The 20,682-nt window shown below is 40.5% G+C and overlaps 1 protein-coding gene and 1 long non-coding RNA gene across 3 annotated transcripts in view; both read right to left on the bottom strand.

Annotated features, from left to right (window-relative positions):
* The window catches only part of LOC101487844 (fibronectin type III domain-containing protein 4), a 64,629-nt gene extending 45,974 nt beyond the window's left edge, over nt 1-18,655 (bottom strand). The window contains exons 1-2 of one of the 2 annotated variants that reach the window (XM_076880626.1): nt 17,762-17,851; nt 16,901-16,971 (exon numbers count right to left, since the gene is read on the bottom strand). Coding sequence is in view for 1 of the 2 variants with exons in the window: in XM_076880625.1 (XP_076736740.1) it covers nt 17,762-17,846 (85 nt within the window). In the remaining variant the exon portion in view is untranslated. Of the gene's footprint in view, nt 1-16,900; nt 16,972-17,761 lie in introns of both variants that reach the window. The other variant, XM_076880625.1, reaches the window with a different exon arrangement.
* LOC143415149 (uncharacterized) lies at nt 8,281-9,441 on the bottom strand. The gene is made up of 2 exons (XR_013095763.1): nt 9,117-9,441; nt 8,281-8,529 (listed from the first exon to the last, which is right to left on the bottom strand). It is a non-coding gene; the product is annotated as an uncharacterized LOC143415149 (long non-coding RNA).
* Nucleotides 18,656-20,682: the final 2,027 nt, after the last annotated feature.

Below are 20,682 nucleotides of genomic sequence, written 5' to 3'. Positions count from 1 at the left end.
ACCCATCGCAGACTTCTGAGCATAACTGTTTCCAGATCAAATTTTGTGTAGCAAGACGTTAATGATGAAAACCCTCATCGTAAACATTCAACATCTTAAAGTTAACTTGAACATTAGACAGTAAAGTCTCCAATTGGTGACTTTTATGAACACTTCATGCTTTCATCTCTTATATTTCAAGGTTAGGTCTGGCTTTCAGTTTGTTTTCTAGTTCATCCCAATGGTTCTATGAAGGGTTGAGGTCAGGACACTGAAGGCCACTCAAGTTCTTGTATGTCAAGCTTCTTCTGGAGTTAATTTTAAGGGATTTCCTTATTATCCACATACATTTGTCCACAAACCTTTGCCCACATGGATCATCTGGACATGATGCCAGATGAGGACTTTAAATAGACAGTATTTAGGCATTTAAAAAAACAAACACATAATGAACACGTAATGAAAATATGCGGTGAAAGCACATCCTCCTCCTCCTCCTCACACCCTCCCTGTCTCTGCCAGTGACAGCCAAGATCCCCCCGAACTCCCATCGCGCTACGGTTGCTAAATCCCAACTGCTTTCATCTGCCAGCGCTGCAATGGAATGCTCACACACTGAATAGACTTCTGCAATTACATTATACACAGGAGAAGAGAGGAGATGAGAGGGGAGGCTTGGATGGAGTCAGGAAGACAGAGGAAAAGAGAGAGATGAAAGAGAGGTGGATGAAAGACAACAGGAATATGACAGAGCAAAGAATGAATGAGTCAGGAGGGGGGGAAAAAGAGATGGGAGAGCGAGAAGAAAGAGCAATTATCCTGGGCAGATATCAAGAGATGGGGACGGCGGGGTTTTCAATCTTTGGTTTTGGAGAGAAAAGACAGACGAAGGGCAAAGTGGGATGGATGGATGGAGGGGGGGGAGAAAGATCAATGTGCAAGGAAAAAAAATGGAGGGTGGAGGGACAACGGGGGTGGGGAAGTAGTATGTGGATATTGATTAAATGATGAAATACAGCAGTGATCAGGTGGATGTTAGAGCACATACACACAGTTTCTACATGCCCTTGTTTGTCCTTCATGTTTGAGTCGAGTTTGTCTGATTACATATTTATGACCATCCATTTTTAACTTCTGGAATATTTCAGCACACATCTGGCTGCTTTTAAAGTCTGTGTTTCAAATTATCCTAACTTGAGATTTTCATTTGTTTTCTAAGATTATACATACACAACAGGCAATCAAATAAACTGACTTAATAAAAAAAACATGTCAATAGCACTCAACTCTTTTTATTCAAAAACGCCCCTAAAGCGGAAACGAGCTAAACAGCGGTTGATTAAGGGCTTAACTACATTTAAGTCCCGCTTAGTCAAGCTTTATTTATTTTTACTGATAATTTAGAATAAATAAACTATTGCTGTAATTACAATTATGTATGCACAATTATGTATTTAGAATTTTCAAGTTTCTTGTCAAGGAAAAAGTGACTCTCCCATTTATAAGTATAAGAGGTATGATCCAACTGAGCCAACCATCCATCTATCCAACCAACCGACCATCTATACAACAAACCATCCATCCCTCTCCAGCTTATCTGTGGTTGGGTTGGTAATTATAGGTAACCAGAGACTAGTGATGCGCAATGAGCAGTCACTTCCTGTGTGGACACCTCTTTAGCCTCTAGCCAACAGCCAATTTTGGGGGGCTTCCAATTAATCCAGGGTATCCGGTAAATGGATAACAAACAATACACAATGTCTATTCAAATCTGATTCCTCAGATTCTGTACACTGTTCACTCTTTACATCAGGGGTGTCCAACTCCAGGCCTCAAGGGCCGGTGTCATACAGGTTGTAGATGTGTCCTTCACCCAACGCAGCTCATTTAAACGGCTAAATTACCTCCTCAACATGTCTTGAAGCTCTCCAGAGGCCTGAGAATGAACTAATCATTTGATTCAGGTGTGTTGACCCAGGGTGATATCTAAAACCTGCAGGACACCAGCCCTTGAGGCCTGGAGTTCCCCACCCCTGTTTTAGGTAGATTTCTAAAAGGGTCTCTTTTGTCCTCTACAATACTTTTGTCAACACGTACCAAAACCTGCTTAAACATGAACTGTGAGAATGCAGGCGGATTACAGATGTGAACAAGGAGGTTGAGAATTAATTTAGAGCCAATCAACCTCATCCGGATGTGGAAAACCAGGGCTAACCATGTTGGAGTCAATGGAGTTATTATTTTGTTTGTTTTTTGTTTTTTTGATAATCTACAGGGTGGGCCATTTGTATGGATACACCGTAATAACATGGGAATGGTTGGTGATATTAAAGTCCTGTTTGTGGCACATTAGTATATGTGAGGGGGCAAACTCCTCAAGATGGGTGGTGACCATGGTGGCCATTTAGAAGTCGGCCATCTTGGATACAACTTTTGTTTTTTCAATAGGAAGAGGGCCATGTGACACATCAAACTTATTGGTAATGTCACAAGAAAAACAATGGTGTGCTTGGTTTCAACGTAACTTTATTCTTTCATGAGTTATTTACAAGTTTCTCTTTGTTCACAGCCTTTGACATGTCGAAGAGGTTAACATGTGAGGAGCGGATCGAAATTGTGTTGATATCTGGTGAATGCCATAACCGGGTCATTGCAGCAGATTTCAATGCAAGACACCCTACGAGACCACCCATCTCCCATGCTACAGTTAGCAAACTGCTTGCTAAGTTTTGTGAAACTGGTTCAGTGTTGGATTTGCCAAAATGTCGACGCAAGAAAACTGTCACTAATGAAGAAACATCAGTGGCTGTCCTAGCTTCATTCAGCAAGAGCCCACAGCGTAGAACTCGCTGCATGTCACTGGAGAGTGGCATTAGTTGAACATCCCTTCGGCAGATATTAGCTACTCACAAAGGGCACCCTTACAAACTCCAGCTACTGCAGCATCTCAACGAGGATGACCCAGATCGGTGCACAGAATTTACAGAATGGGCAAAACAAAAATTGGAACAGGACCCTCAGTTCACGCAGAAGATTTTGTTCAGTGATGAGACAAACTTTTATGTGAATGGTGAAGTTAACAAACAAAACCAACGCTATTGGTTGACACTAACCCACATTGGATGGATTCATCCAAGATTGTTGGAACAACAAAAGTGATGGTTTGGTGTGGTATATGGGGTACAACGATAGTGGGTCCATTCTTCATCAATGGAAACCTCAAGGCCACTGGATATTTGAAATTGCTACATGATGATGTGTTTCCCTCTTTATGCACTGAAGCTGGCACGTTCCCTGAGTTTTTCCAGCAAGATGGTGCACCACCACATTATGGGTGCCAGGTCCGAGCATTCCTAGATGAACAGTTTCCTGGAAAGTGGATTGGTCATCGTGGGCCAGTTGAATGGCCCCCAAGGTCTCCCGATCTGACCCCCTTAGACTTTTATCTTTGGGGTCATCTGAAGGCATTTGTCTATGGTGTGAAGATACGAGATGTGCAGCACCTGAAACTACGGATACTGGATGCCTGTGCTGGCATTTCTCCTGTGGTGTTGCTATCAGTGTGTGAAGAGTGGGAGAAGAGGGTTGCATTGACAATCCAACACAATGGGCACCACATTGAACACAATTTATAAGTGGTCAGAAACTTGTAAATAACTCATGAAAGAATGAAGTTACGTTAAAACCAAGCACACCATTGTTTTTCTTGTGACATTACCAATAAGTTTGATGTGTCACATGGCCCTCTTCCTATTGAAAAAACTAAAGTTGTATCCAAGATGGCCGACTTTTAAATGGCCACCATGGTCACCACCCATCTTGAGGAGTTTGCCCCCTCACATATACTAATGTGCCACAAACAGGACTTTAATATCACCAACCATTTCCATGTTATTACGGTGTATCCATATAAATGGCCCACCCTGTATATTAATAGAAGTGCCACCGCTTAGAATATGCTATGTAAAAAGGGTGGGTGGAATAAGCTAACTCTTTACAGCACAGGTGTCAAACTCATTTTAGTTCAGGGGCCACATGGAGAAAAGTCTATTCTCAAGTGAGCCGGACTGGTAAAATCACTGTATATATAACTTAAAAACAACAACAACTTCAGATTGTTTTCTTTGTTTTAATACGATCAACATAAAAAATAACGCTAGAGCCTGTGGACAGTATGTTCAAAATAGTACAGGCACAACATAGCTATTAATTACAAAACATTTCAAGCTATTTGAAAGTTCTGAGGACAAAGAACACACAAGCACAAAGTGCCTCAGTGATTCACAGAAGTATATCACAGATCACAGAACTACATCAGGGTGTCTCATGCAACACTTTCAGTGGGGTTGCATAGTTTATTTGACTCCTGATACCTGGCATCGTTTAGCTTTCACCAGCTCATCAATATCGATCATCACATCCTGAGCGGCAGCTAACTTCAAGATGTGATTCAAGTGCTTGTGCGTGAGCCTTGAGTGCAGTTTTGTTTTATTTATGCTCATTACAGAGATTACAGAGAAAACTTGCTCACAAAGATATGTGGTTCAGAACATGCACAACAGTTTTGCAGCAAGGGCTGTCAAGCTGGGGTAACCTGGCAGGAGATTCTGATAAAAATGTGTTCAAGCCAGCTGCAGCAAATTTGGCCTTCAAATCCAAGTCACACTGCAAGTCTATTATTTCAAGTTGGATCCTGACGGGCAGATCAAAGGGATTCACGGTGAGTCTTTCTCCAGTTCACCAAACAGGTGAACACTAACAGTCCCGTTATTTTATCTTTGAACCGCTTCGTATCTGCCACACTTTGGGTCGTGCACACATTTTTCAGATAGGGGAAGTGAGCTGCATCACCACCAGCGAGCTGTGTCTCCCACAATGACAACTTCAACTTGAAAGAACGTAGGTTTTCATAATACTGCGTGACAACTTTGTTGCGTCCTTGCAGCTGTTTGTTCAAGTTATTCAGGCGCTCTGTAACATCCACCATAAATGCAATGTCCTGCATCCATTCTGCGGAATGAAATTCTAACACTGGTTTGCCCTTTTCTTCTGTAAACTGTTCAATTTCTTCTTGTAAATCAAAGACACGTTAGTCCTTTATTTATCCAGGTAAAAAAATCTCATTAAGATTAAAAATCTCATTTCCAAGAGAGACCTGGCATGATGTGGTCTTTCTCTCTGAGAAGGCTGTCAAACTGAGGGTGATTGAGGCTTCTGGATCGGATGAAATTAACAGTTTGGATGACTACCTTCATGACGTTATCCATTTTCAGTGACTTGCAACACAAAGCCTCCTGGTGCAAAATACAGTGAAAAGTCCAAAAATCACATCCTCCATTTGCAGATTGCACTTTATCTCTGAACTTTTTTACAACGCCCGCGTTTTTCTCGATCACTGAGGGCGCACCATCTGTAGCCAGGCTGACAGCACGGGACCAGTCCACTCCGACCCTGTCCAGCACACCGACGAGTGCGGTGAAAATATCAGCTGCATTCATTGTTTCTGTCATCGGCACCAACTCCACGAACTCTTCGGTGACGGTCAATGTGTCGTCAACTCCGCGGATGAAAATTGCCAGTTGTGCAACATCTGTAATGTCCGTGCCTTCATCAATTGCAACTGAAAACGCAATAAATGACTTTAGTTTTTTGCTTCAACTGGCTGTCCATCCGCTGAAAGATCAGAAATCCTGTTGGCAACTGTGTTTCTTGTCAGGCTGATATTTGCAAAGGCCTGTCGCTTTTCAGGGCACACAATCTCCGATGCCTTCATCATACATGTTTTTACAAATTCACCCTCACTAAATGGTTTTAAAGCTAGTGCAATTTTGTTAGCAATGAGGTAGCTAGCTTTCACTGCAGTGTTACTGATGGCTGTGAGTAAACACAGACTGCTGTTTCTTCAGACCCGCCAACAGTTCATTCACCTTCTCTCTTCTCCGCTGTCCTTGAAAGTTGTCATATTTATCGGCATGAAGGCTCACATAGTGGCGACAGAGGTTATATTCTTTCAGCACTGCAACATGCTGGGAACACACCAAACATACAGCTTTCCCATTCATTTCCTTGAATAAATAGGAGTATGACCATTTTTCTTGGAACACTCTGCATCCACTTTTCTCTTTTTTGACAGAGACATATTGGGGCAATGAGGGTGCCAAAGCACATCAGGTTTAAATTTCGCAGGCAAAACTAAGTAGCTCACAATTGCTATTGCGCCATCCAATGGACGCAATTGAACAGCAGGTTCTTTTTTGAAAAATTGCAGCTCATTTTCATAATGCATTTTTTAAATTTTATTTGGGGTGCCTTTCAGAAACCCAAGGTCACCTTACAAAGAACAAAATTAATAAAAGGAACAGTAGTCATAAAATACATAAGATAAGTTAAAATTGCAAAACAGAGGTTGACAACAGATAAAATCAGCACTAAAGTGAATAAACCAGTTTAAACAGATGTGTTTTGAGCTGTGACTTAAATACGGAGAGGGAGTCAATATTTCTTATGGCTGGAGGAAGAGAGTTCCAGAGCCGAGGAGCAGAGCGACTGAAAGCTCTGTTCCCCATAGTAATAAGGTGTGAGGACGGAACAGTAAGATGAATAGCAGATGATGATCTGAGAGGGCGGGAAACAGTGGTGATATGGAGCAGGTCACACCAATATGAAGAAGCAGATTTATGGACACACTTGTATGTAAGACGTAAGATTTTAAAATTTATCCTGGGTTCTACGGGCAACCAGTGAAGCTGCTGAAGAACTGGGGTAATATGAGCTCTTAACGGAGTGCAAGTTATGACCCGAGCTGCAGAATTTTAAGAAGTAAGATAAGATAAGATAAGATAAGATAAGATAAGATAACCTTTATTAGTCCCACACGTGGGAAATTTGTTTTGTCACAGCAGGAAGTGGACAGTGCAAAAGTTATGACGCAAAAATTAGAATACAATAAGAATAAATACAGTACACAGCTGTACAGAATAGAATAAAATAATATACTATATACAGTAGAATAAAATAGAATAAAAATATACAATAAGATAAAAATAGAATACGAATGCTATATACAACTGAGTAAAAATACAACGATGCCAGAAAAGATTATTGCACTTAGTGTTATTGCACATGTGTGGATGTGTGTGTTTGTTCAGTTAAAGTCTTTGTTGTGGAGTCTGACAGCAGTGGGGAGGAAAGACCTGCGAAATCTCTCCGTCCCACACCGTGGGTGCCGCAGTCTCCCACTGAAGGAGCTGCTCAGTGCTGTCACAGTCTGCTGCATGGGGTGGGAGACGTTGTCCAACAGGGATGACAGCTTAGCCGCCATTCTCCTGTCACTCACTCACCATCAAGAAGTTGGAGTTTATGAAGGGACCTTTCAGGGAGACCAAATAGGAGGGAATTGCAGTAATCAATACGGGACGTAATAAGATTATGGACAAGGATGGCAGCAGCATGGGGAGTAAGGAAGGGACGGAGTCGGTTAATATTACATAAGTGGAAGTAAGCAGACCGGGTTATGTAATTAATGTGAGACTGGAATGAAAGAGTATTATCAAGTATGACACCCAAAATCTTAACCTGAGGGGAGGGAAGGGTGGGAGAATTTTCAACGTTAATGGAAAAACTGTGGGATTTGGTTAAGATAGATGGTGTACCAACAAGTAAAACTTCAGTTTTATTACTGTTACGGTAAGTTTGAGAAAATTGGAGGAGAACCAGGATCTAATCTCAATAAGACCGTTTGAGAGGGAGGTAGGTGGGAGGGATGAATTGGGTTTAGAAGAAATGTAGAGCTGGGTGTCATCGGCATAACAGTGAAAATTTATATTAGATTTTTGAAATATATGACCCAAGGGCGTAGATTTGGTTTTGGCATTGGTGGGGACGGATGATTCAACCACCAAACTATATATGCTATTCTACATGCTTTTAAACCATTTAAAATTACAATTCATAGTTTTATATGTGAATTGTACACAGCAAATCCAGCATGTCCAAATTAACACTGTCGGATTTGATTTCAACACTATTAAAGTGTCTATATGGGTCCACACCAGAGAGTGTTAATTTAACTCTTTTTGGAGAGTTGGTACGTTAACTCTGATTTAGTGTTAAACACCAAATCTGTCTGGAGTTGATAATTTAACACTTGGTGTTAAGAGTTTATATATATTAACTCTCAAAGAGTATTTTAGTTTAACTACGTAAGAGTTATCTTCTAATTCATTCTAAAAAGCGGGAATTTTACTGTTCTGAACTTCCAGAAATTTCTTTTGGAAATAAACATTTACTAAAAAGACGCAATGGTTTTTGAAAAACATTTATTCTGAACTGTGCACCACAATTTCAAAACATTTTCTGAAAGATGTAACAGTATACATGTTCTCACTTTCATTAGAATTTTGTTTATCAAAAGGTCTGACATGGTAAATGCAAATAACAGCATTCTCATCACTTATTTCTTCAATACAATATGCATGTCCTTCATTCATCCCTTTGTGGAACTTCAACACACTTCTGCTCTCCCCCATATTCCATCTTCACAAGCATATCCTGTGGGGAGATTGAATAAAAATTAGTTGACACTAATTAATGGCACAAATAATCCAGTAAACAATTGCAGCACAGTAAAAAAAAAAGAAAAGGGAATCCTCTTTGAGCCATTACTTGTGTAAAGTATTTTCCCAAAAGACAAGGACACAGGCAACAGGTAATACTGAACTAAATGTAAAACCTCAACCTTTTTCATTTTTACCTAAACTGTGTGCACAAAACTCTGGAGGGATCTATGCTAACGTAGAACCCAGTCAGGACGTCTGCTACTGCTGTTTGCTCGTTTTTTTTTTTATGGGCGATCGTTTTCAGGCTTCAAGTAGCACCATTATACCAACATTTCACATTCTAGACATTGTTTTAGGTGTATTTGACCAAAAGTTTGACTGAAAATTCACATGCAAGCTTTTTTCAAGGCTGTGGTATTTGCCCGCAAACAATACCTTTCAGCTAGCTAAAACAGAATATTATGCTATCAGCGAGCAACACGGCTAATGCCTTTCACACAGCTTTGTCTCAACTCCAAAGAGCCACAGAAGTAAAAGCTCATAATAATAATTGAAACAATCTTTGAAAAAATGACTTACCAAGCATGGCAAACAACTCAAATATGTAGAGCAAAATGTTCTGAAACGGCTTCACTTCAGCTTCGATTGGAGCCGTGCTGGGGGCGGAGTCTGTGAATTTACTCTGTTGGTGTCATAGCCCCTCTAGGAGTTCAGAGTTAAGAGGTCAAGAGTTAATGTTTCCATTGTAACACCTCCAGATTTGACAGAGAAACACTCATTTTTAACACTCGATTTTAACTACTATCATTTTACACCTCAGAGTTACATTAAAAGAATGTGACTCTGCTTAGAGTAAAATTAACTCTACTTTTGCAAGAAGACTATTAACACCAAAACATTTAACACTTTTGAATTTGCTGTGTATAATGTTAAATTACTATTAATCAAATGACTAAGTATTTTAGACTTTAGTTTACTTCAGCCATATTCCATACAAATCAGGTATCATGCAAAAATAAAAATAGCTTCAAATACAGTCATGACAATAAAAATATGACTTTAAGGATTTAACAACATTACTTTAGTTATAGTACACCAACATGTCTTATACATTAGCACTAAGGGAAAACTGAATGATCTGGTGGTTTTTGTCAAAAAAACTACTCATCTAAGATTACCACAAAGTAAAAGATCTGTCAGCAAAATTATGCAACATTTTAGGCACACTATCAAATCAGTGAGCTGGGATTTTTTATTCTAAACATGAACTACTGTTACAGCAACAGACATGGACACAACTCAATGTTCACTATGTGAAGGAGCCAAACACATGCCTTCTCCTCTCGTTAACTGAGATAAACTGCTGCCATATTTGTTTTACATCTATACTGTCCAGTCTCTCCTGGTGGACATGGTACAGCCTCTGTAAACTAATATCCTGGCTTGCTCGAGGCTCTCTGACAGTTTCAATCAAAATTAGAAATGCTACTCTGAGACTGAGATAACTAATAGTGCTGCCTGTTGTGCAGTTAGTTTCCAAAACACTTATTCATGGTTACATATACTTTTAGATTGATGTGGGCCAAAACCTAGGATAGCCTGTAACGTTATTATGACACATCTTATGAGTGAACTTGACTTTAAGTGACTTACAGGTTTCTTTGAAAAATACTTTCTTATATCCAGGTTCTTTCTTTTTGCTGCCGTCCTCCTCTCCTCCTTGCAGGTCCTCGCAGCGCAGCTTTGCTGCCATTTGTTTATGTTTTATTGGAGGTTTTTTTTATTGTTCTTGTCATATCAAACTGCAGTATGGAGCAAAATAAGTTGAAAAAAATCTCTTTGGTTCTGGAGTCAACATTTTAAAATAGGTTTTTGTTGCAAAGGAGAAAATGCACAACTTTTTTTTCCCTCTACAGATTTTCAAAAAAGTAAAAAAGAAATGCATGTTTGATGCTGCCAATTATCAGCAAGAAAATGCAGCCTGTTCTCAATCCCAGGGTTTCAGATACCTTCTTTTGTCAAAGCATGTCTGGCATCTCCTTTTGCACACAGTGTCCTTCTGAGCCTGCAGCAGCATGTTTGACCTGCTAAAGGCTGAAGGTAATTAGTTTTTGTGGCACGTTCCTTCAAAAGCAGCCGTGGAATTAATAAATGCCACAAAACGTTATTGCATTTCTCCAAAGCAGACCTCAGAATGCAGAATAATAACCCCTTTTTCAGGTCTTGGAGTTTCTCTCACAGCTCTGCTTGTGCTGAGTTTTGGAGACAGTAATCCTAATCCGGATTTTAACAGGAAAATAAAAAGATAATTTAACAGAGATGTGAAGTTCGGCCTGGATGTGCTTACTCTGGAGAATTTCCCTCATCTTCCCGTCCTTATTTGAAGTAAAAAAAACAACAACCCTCCCACACTGTGGTTTGATCTCTCCACACGGTGCTGTATCTGTGTGTTGTACTATGAAATGGACGAAAGCCAAATCTACTAAACATGGATTTTTTCGTCGGCCTCCGACCTCGTGTTTCTCTGCAGGACCACAAGATGAAAACAAAAACAAGTCCGGAGATGGCAGCTGTTTACCTCCGCTCGTCCTGGAGTACTCTGTGACGTGTGACTCGAGTCGGACGTTCAGCTGTAAATCACAGCGAAGAAACAGTTTGACGATTGACTCAGACAGCCTAATCTCACTAATGGCTCCCTACCACTCTCTGAGATGGATGGATGTCCGTGGATGTGCACGATCTAATATAGTAACATCCTCTCCATACTGATTAAATATACAGTATGAGTGCATTATGAGACATTGTTCCCCTCACTCCTCCTACATAAGAGCGAGACAGAATGAAACTTGTTGTTGCTTCACTTTGTGTTTTTTTTTCTGTCCCTGGCTACCTTTGAGGTCATTTCGTGCTGCACTAACTTTCTTTGGTGTCTCTTTGCAACTGTTTGTGTTGATTTCCATAAAAGTCTTGATTCACCACTCATTTCTTTATGTTTTGCTCAGAAAACAGGAACTTAGGATGTATTGAAACGTACAAACATATAAGGCAAAAAACCCCAACAGAATTTGCGCAATTTTAATGAGCTGAAAGTAAATATTTGGTTTGACCATCTTTATTCTTCAGCAAAGTCTGAACTCTCTTAGGCAGCTTTCTTGTCATGTCTTTAAGTAGTCTTCAGGAATAGTTCTCCAGGCTTCTTGAAGGACATTCAAAGCTCTTCTTTGGATGTTTCTGCCTTTTGTTCTGTTCTCTGTCAACATGATCCCACACTGCTTCAATAATGTTGACAGTGTGTTTTTCTATCCAGGTATTATTTTACTGCATTCTCATGGTGAAAAATCTTGCTTTTGTTCATCAGATACTTACCAGATGGTATTACAAAGTGGATCAAAATCTGATGGCGCTTTTCTGTGTTCATAATTCATCAATTTTAAGTGGCTCAACAAAGAAAGCCCCCCAAAATACTTGGGGGACTGGACTGGGTTAAAAATGAGTGGAAAAGTAGCCAAAAGAAACACACTGGAAAACCTCCACAAAGTTTTAAGAACTACTGGTCCAGAGACAGAAAGTCTGGCTCCTTGGAAGCAAAAATATAAAGAAATGACAGCTGGCTCAAAACTTTTGCACAACATTGTATGTGTTCCTTTCTGTTCATTTTCAAAATATTTTTTGTAATTTTGTGCCAATTTTCATCCATCCGTGACTCTCTCTGGTCACTCTGTGACTGTTGTTTTCGGATGTCTTCATCGTGTACCATGGAGGCTCTGCTATGCTTGTGATAATTTTGTGTTCCCGCAACGTAATTTTCTCCTTCTCTGTGAACCATTTGCAAATCTTTTCAGTCCTTTTGTGTCATTTTTCCATCATTTTTGCCTCAGTTTGTTATTTGTTGTCATTCTTTGCCACTACTCATTTTTTAGGATGCTTTCCATTCTTGTAATAATTTTGCATGATTTTTCATTTGTTTTTGTTTTTGTTTACAACTGTCTGTTTTGTTGCTTTGTGCATTTTTTTTAACATTTTTTGTGATTATTTTGTTTTTCTTTTCCATATTTTTTGTGCTTTCTGTGTCTCGTTATGATGAATTTAGGGTCATTTTTGTGTTGATTTTCAATATATTTGTTACAAGGACACTTCATTTTTTTGTTGTTTTTTCATTTGTTTAGTGAATCCGGAGACACTCAGCTTTTGTGGTTATTTTAAATGTTCTATTTACACTGTGCATTTGTGTTGTTTTCCATTACTTTTGTGCCTCTTTGTACACATTTTGTGCTTTCCATTATATTCTTGCATTACTTTCTTGTTTAGTGTAACTTTTATATTGTCACCTTTGAGGAAATTTTCAAATAGTGACTTTTTTGTTACTATTTGTGTAAATGTCATTCACTGGATGTCTGGATGTGACCAGGTGATAGTTTCTGTGATCATTTTGTTTCTCTATCTACATGGCAGAGCTATGCTTATTGCTTTCCATACATTTATGTTTCTTCGTGATTATGAAAGATTAATTGAACCCTAGCGGCTGACACTACGAGTCCTCCTTACCCCTGGGCGTGTGCCCTGCATGTCCTATTAGGAATCCTTTCATGAGAATGGCAATTTACGTTTGCTGGCCTAGCAACTGTAAACTGTAAAGGGGTGGACATGGTTGGCAACGAGTCTTAGTACTATCCCCCACACCATAACACCACCACCACTAGCAGCCTGAATCTTGAAAGCATGGATCCATCCTGCCTTGTATTAATCTTGTTTATACCAAATTTTGATCCATCTGACTGTTGCAGCAGAAACCGAGACTCATCAGACCAAGCAACATTTTTCTAGTGTTACATTGTCTAATTTTGGTAATTCTGTGTGAATTTTCATTTAAATCATCAGGTTGCCATGGAAAGATAAGGACAATCAGCACTGAGCTGAGGCAGTTATGTGAGGCTGAGCTGAGTATAAAGAGAGGCTTCGCTGCTGGAATAAAACAGCACTTTACCCTGCTCCTTTTAAAATAAATACCTCCTGTGTCTGCAGTTGGTGCATTTTTATGATCCCCCTACAAGCTCTATGCTCATCTTTCTGCTTTGTTCTCCTTTCTGAAGACCCGTGTAGGACAGCTTTCGTCTCACTCCCGAGGTTTTCATCAGGGAGCGGCGAGATGCAACAGAGAGAAACACAACTGCAAATAAATCTTGGGAATTTATTCTAGGCTTTGACAGCATACGGACTAAAAATATTGTCGTGCGAGGTCCAGTTACTTGACTAGACTTTTTAGCCACATCCCACGTAAGCTGGCAAGAGCTTTGCCACGCGATAAAGAAAGCTCAAATATAGCGACTCCTTTACAGAGCACACACACTGGCCTTTTAAATATAAGTTTATAATGAAGGTCAGAGCTGTTGGTGGTGTCACAGTGGACTGCCTTATATTAAAAAGTGTGGCTAATACTCTCCTTCCTCTGTTAGAAATCCTAGCTTGTAATCACTGTAGAGTACAGATGCAATAACAAACTCATATTGAAGTAGTGCCAATCAGAACTAGACACTGAGTGCATGCCAAATAAAGTGACAAAGTGGCCTCTGCTGAATTCTCTGCTGGTACAAAGACTAAAATGTCACCCCAAACTATTCAAAATATCAGCTGAGCGTTTGCATGTGCGGCTTAAGCAAAGGACACAAACCTGCAGGTGTTTAAATTTTCATTTTTGAAAAAAATGTAAGTAGACTGACCTTGCACATCACCCACATTTACTCTTAGTATCCAAATTAGTTTAGACTAGACACTCTTTGACCTATAACTGTTTTCTCAGTTTCCTTAATAAATAAGACTTGGGATAACATATTCTAATTTTAGTTTGTCATTCTAGATGTGGGATATTATTTGAAGGTTGACAACTTAAGCAAAAAATTGGCTAAAATGAAAAGACGGCTAAGCGATGCGTATTTCTTGCCTCAGAGGTTTTCAGAAACACATTTTGCTGCAGCATCTTCTTAATTCGTAAGATGAAAATTAGCTCCAATGTTTGTTGAAATCTGGGACCTCACAATCAACATAAGCTATTCCTCTGCATGGTTATACAACCATGTAGGAGAAGGAGATCACTGTGTAGTACTGGCCGTCAAGCATCCATTGCAGTGATGCAAATATGCCCCTATGGCCAAGCATATCGTTATTTTGTCAGAACCACAGGCATCCAGGTTCATGCATGAGGTGTCCTTTCGAGCGTGCACCCAGACAGACAGGGTTGTGACATCGAGCAAAAGGATCTGGCACTCCCAACTCATCATTTGCCAATATTCCTAAACCTAACCGAGTCAGGTTTTAGTGCCTAATGCTAACTACTGAAAGCAAAAGTTAAAAGTGAGTGAAAAAACAAAACAAATACGCATGTGAAGAACAAAATAAGCAAAAATGAAAACACACGATGCACTGTATCCTAGCTGAGAAACCTGCAGCCTCCTAAGGCAGACTCGGTAGGTCTCTAAAATAAGACCTTTATCTCTCTGTGTTAGAGCAGCAACACCAGGGAGCAGATTCCTGAAATCAGGAGATGCAGCTGATAAATCAGCATTTCAGACCAGAATCATACAAAGCAAAAAGAGATGGTCATGCTCAAATGAAGACTTGTCACATGTTAAATGACTTGTCAGGCACAAGTCGTTAGCTGAGCAGTGTGTGGCTTCAGAGCCAGATGCTCAGTTCAAGCCTTCATAACAGGACTTCACTAACTGTCGGGAGATGTAGCAGTGACTACGTCCATCTTCAATCTGTGGTCAGGATGACAACATGACGGCACCACCACAACAAAATATTAACTGTAGGTAATGTAACTCATTCCACATAATCCTCTGTAGGGCCCAACATACATAGAAAAGTTAAGACCGATACAGATACCAATACCTAATACTGATATTGATCCTTATACCAATACTGAGCGTAATACCGATACTTGGTGAAAAATCCGATACATTAGCTAATAATTTTTTTGATATGTGTAGTTATTTATGAGTTCTTACTTACATGTCGTAACACTAATATGATATAATTGTTTTACTGACCCAAAAAGTGGTTGATTACATGTTTATGCCCGAAACTGCTCGAGTTGGCAGCTGGTGGTCTCCCAAACATGCGTTTTGTGAAACTATTCAACATCATTTGCTTTTTAGATTTTTACTATCGGCTAATACTCATATATCAGCAAGTAGCTAATATGAGGCCGTCCTGGCAGAGCTAATCCCCGGGATGCATTTTTTCATTTTTACTTTCAAACAAAGACATAAATTGGATCAAAAATGACTGATCATGCCTGTTGAGCAAAGATTTTAGATTTGCACATGTTGGAATTTTAATTTTCTGATTCAGGTTGGTCCCTAGTTTAACGCCCAGTGAACAAATTCCATTTGTTTCAGTGTTAAAATCTTTTTTATTTGACTGAAGACTCTTCAGCCAGTTAACATTGCTTATAATCCTGCTCAGAGTCTGGGATAAGCTAACATCCACCTCTTTTTATGGACTTTGTGGGTATATAAGGCATGCAAAGGAAGATACTTATAAAACAAGAACATACATAATCATAAAGGATAAAGCAACTCATTTATTATAATCCCCCGTGTGCGGGTAATGCATTGTTAAGAATGTAACTCACACTGAACACAGATTGTTGTGCTAGCCAAAGCCTTTTGTTGAAAAAGCACAATTTTCAATCTCATAAAACATAGAACAAATATTTTTACACAAAGCTATAACCAGGTGTAATATCACCTGCTGCTTCAAAGTCATGAATCAATCTTTTTAAAATAAGACGCCGGTCGCTTCCTGAAGTGCTGCTGTCTGTGATTTATGGTGAAGGAGGGAAAAAAAGGCTTCCTCCCGCAGCTGTTTGTCATGACTGGAAATCTGCATTTAAAATTAATGGGTGGCAGAGAGCAGGAAAACGAAGCGTGGTTGATGAGCTCCCATAAAGACATGACGTCTGTGACGTGAGCTGAGCAGGTAAAGGCCGTGTGGGGGGATATAAAGACATAGCAGCTCATTGGATAAATCGATACAAAACCTTGTAAGCGCAGATTAGCTGCTCTTTGGTATTCATCCAAAAAGAAGCATGTTAATTCGGTGCTATTTGCCAAAGGCTACTTTGGATTAAACCTCATGGGAAGGTGCAGAGGAGGGGGGATGTGACCAGTGGTCTGGGTGATTTAGGTGCATTCCTGCAACAGCTAATTAAACAGAGCAAAGGAGGAGTGAGAGAGAGAGAGATTGCTTTGAAATTCTAATCCCCCGATAAGCATTCAATTAAGGTTGGGACACTTTTACAACAGCTGTTAGTCTAGTTGAAATATGAGGCGTAAACAGAGCGCAGCATACGCTCCACTCACCTCAAATCACACAGGTGGACACACAAAGCAGTGTGTCAATGTAGAGTCGCGCCGCTGTCACGTACTTAAAGCTGTAGATGATAACGAAATATCGATCATCTTTCAGGGCCAACAGCTTATTATTACTGCATATAACGCCAGTTTTTACAGGCTAACATCCAGGTTTTCCCTCTTTTGTCCCACATGGTATTTACACTGATGGTTGTTATTTGTGTTTGGCATCTTTGCAAACTTTTGCAGCTTAAAAATGATGATGTGTGGGCTTTCAGCTGTCCATTTTCTGTGCAGAACACCACGTGAACAGTATCGCCTTTTCATGATTGCTTTCAGATCATACAAAAGAATGAAAATAATGAGGCCGTCCTGGCAGAGCTACACACACACACACACACACACACACACACACACACACACACACACACACACACACACACACATATATATATATATATATATATATATATGTAGGGTTTTTTGTTTTTTTAACACTGCATTTAAATCACCATTCCACTTCTTACTTCTTATCAGTCAGACGGAGGTATTTCTAGAGCCAAAGCAAAACGAGGCTCTTGTCCTTGCTCAGATATAACAAGGACATTGGGCTTTTTAAAAATTCGATGTTTTTCCAATGGAGTTTTGAACGCAGCTTGATTAAAAAAGACAAAGCTGCTTCAAATGAGCTTAAATGGAGAGAAACAGCGTGGTAGACATGTGTTCAAACACCTGTGTCCCATCATGCCGTAAAAATGTCATAATTATGTGGGTTATGCCAGCTGTTTGTGCCAATCCTGTCACTGCTTCCTAAAGTTTCTTATATTTAGATTAAATATGACACACAGAGAAGGAAAACGGGACACTCACTTCCTCCGACCATCCCCGGGGTCTGCCAGCAGGCCAACAGTAGCAGCAGCATCAGCCCGAGATCCAGGTGAAGAGACACGGTCATAACCTCCTCCTATGTCTCCACGCACAAATACGCACACACCACCACCACCACCAGCACCTCTGGCTCCTTCTGCACGCTTTCTTCTCTTCCTCACCTTCTCACCTCCTTTACCCCACCTCCCCCTGCTGCTTATTTACTGAAGGTCTCGCCACGGGGTCACCACTGTTTCCACATCACCCGTCATCTTCTGCTGCTGCTGGTGCTGCTGCTGTGGAGGGCACCGTTTTGCCAGACCGCACGGGTCGGACTCCCAACTTGCGCGAAGTAGGTCAGTAGGTGTGCAGCCTAAATCCCAGCCTCTGCTCTCTCACCGAGGGCACGGAAAAGCGCAGAGCGGAGCCCGGAGGAGCAGAAGAAGGTGGAGGGGGTGGGAGAAGCTAACAGGTAGTCTCCGTGTCTTGCGGTTTCTGGTTAAATGTCGGAGATTTCGTCGCAGCAGGTGGAAGGTCGGAGCTCGGTCATTTATGAGGAGAAACTGCGCTCATTCGGGGTTCGTGTGGATACATAAGAGGACGGAGGGGCTGATGCCGAGGCTCCCGACGTCTCTCACAGGAGGACGCAGGAGCCCAAAAGGTGGTCCCGTCTCATCCGGAGAACAGCAGGCTGGTTTAAAATCTGGCAGATTGCGGGGAACCTCTGAGGATCAGAAAATATATGTGTGTGCGTGTGTGTGTGCGCAGGAGCTTCAGCCGGGAACTCCTCACGTCAGCCGCAAACACAGCCGATCTGCACCGACACAAATCCTGTCACTACACAGAGCATGGAGGATGATGAGGATGAGGGGGGAGAGGAGAGGAGAGCGAGAGAGGGAAGGTGGGTGGGAGGGAGGGAGGGAGAGGACAAAGAGGTGCGTTTCTGTTCGCGGAATAACCTGCAAGCTGCCAGAGACGAGCGCTCTGAAGCGCCAACTGTTGCTTATGTAATAAGCCTCGCAGCACTGATCTGAATTCATTCCTTCAGAGATCAACAAGTACAGCCACGAGGCCATCTGCCTCTGACTGGTTTTAAACTGGGTGCTGTTTAACGCTCAATTCCAGTCACAGCCTCCCAGTGGTCTGTGACTCATACTCACTGGTTTTCTATTTGAGCTATAGCTGCCCCATAGCCTGTATGTAAAAGATGGACATAACCACTGAGGACTGTCAGAATTTTCAAATAGTTGTTAACTTATTTAAAAAAAAATATAAAAAAAAATAAGAAAAGAAATATCATTTGTAGGACTATTTTTTTCTCTTAACCCTTTAAAGCCAGTCAGAGCAGGCACGCTCTGTTTTGCGTAACTATTTTTAAATCCGGGTAGAACTGCAACCATGTAATTTTTTTTGCTTATGAAATGGAGGAGTTGTACTTACATCTTATGCCATCAGCTTGATCTATGTCACGGTTTCCTTCCACATATAGCTTTGCAAAAATGGCATAAAAAGCACTTACAGCAACAAAAACATAATATTCCAGAAACATGCTTTGCCGATCCGATCAGCTGTTCATAACACTTCCTAGTCCATCAGCGTGAACTATCGCATGTCTGCCATGACCTGCCCGAAACCGGAAGTGATGTCATTTTGCAGAAATGCAGTTTTTTTTACCTTCAGGGCCTTACGAGCCTATACTGGTGTTTTTAAAAGTTATGTTTGACTTTATGACTTTCTTTATCGTTTCTGGGATGCTGAGGACTCAAATTGCACTGCTGGAAATAGTTAATTTTGGGCTATAATGGTTGTATTGATGTATATCAACTTGAAATGCTCCCAAAAATGGCACTACAGCATGTAAAAATATAATATAAGCTCTGGCGAACTTGGTTCTATGGTAGGTCTTAAAGGGTTAGCTATACACTCACTGGCCACTTGATTAGGTACACCTTGCTAGTACTGAGTTAGACCTTCTTTTGTCTTCAGAACCACCTTAATTCTTTGTGGTATAGATTCAACAAGGTGCTGAAAACATTCCTGGGGGTTTTGAGATTGTAGCATCACACAGTTTAATGCAGATTTGTCAGCTGCACATCACAAGGCAAGATGGATCCATGTTTTCATGTTGTTCATGCCAAATTCTAACCATATCATCTGGATGGTATTAGAACAGGTGATGTCGTTATAGTCTTCTGTTGCCCAACTTTGGTCAGCCTGTGTGAATTGTAGCCCCAATTTTCTGTTCTTAGCTGACAGGAGTGGCATCTGCTGTGGTCTGCTGCTACTGTTGAGATGCTTTTCTGCACACCTTGATTGTAACAGGTGGTTATTTGAGTTACTGTTGCATTCCTATCAGCTCAAATGGTTTATTACCTATTCAGGTTGTGTATCATGTTTTTAAAAAGCACCCAAGCAACTAAGTAATAAAGTAATTAATTACTTTTGAAAAGAAGTAATCAGTAAAGAAACTGGATTATGTTTTTGGAGAAGTAATTAGCAATTAATTACTTTTTCAAGTAACTTGACCAACACTTCTGGTTAGTGAAGTCCAGTTGTGAAGCTCCAGCTGAGTGTTTTACTCGCTCACTGGCTGATGACTCATAAATGACAAGTGATTAGCCAATACAGACGCTGTACTACCAAGTATTACTGCCAAGACTTACTTCTAGAAGCACTTTGGTATAAGAAACTCACTGATACCAAACCTCTTACTATTCTACAGGAAATGAATTTGTGAGCTCTGCCTGTTTGTCTTCTTTTTTACATAAAACACAACAAATATTGTTGTATAATGTTATTTTTCTTTATATGATGAGCAATGTTCCCTCTAATTTTTCATGTGTCTGAGCAAACACACAAACTCCCTGAGCGGTCCCTTGGACCACTGTGAGCAACAGCAGACGTTTGCACTCATTTATCTAAGT

Source organism: Maylandia zebra, linkage group LG23 (assembly GCF_041146795.1).
Source record: "Maylandia zebra isolate NMK-2024a linkage group LG23, Mzebra_GT3a, whole genome shotgun sequence".
Classification (NCBI taxonomy): Eukaryota; Metazoa; Chordata; class Actinopteri; order Cichliformes; family Cichlidae; genus Maylandia; species Maylandia zebra.
Note: the sequence above shows the minus strand (reverse complement) of the source record. Positions and strands in the feature narration are given on the sequence as shown.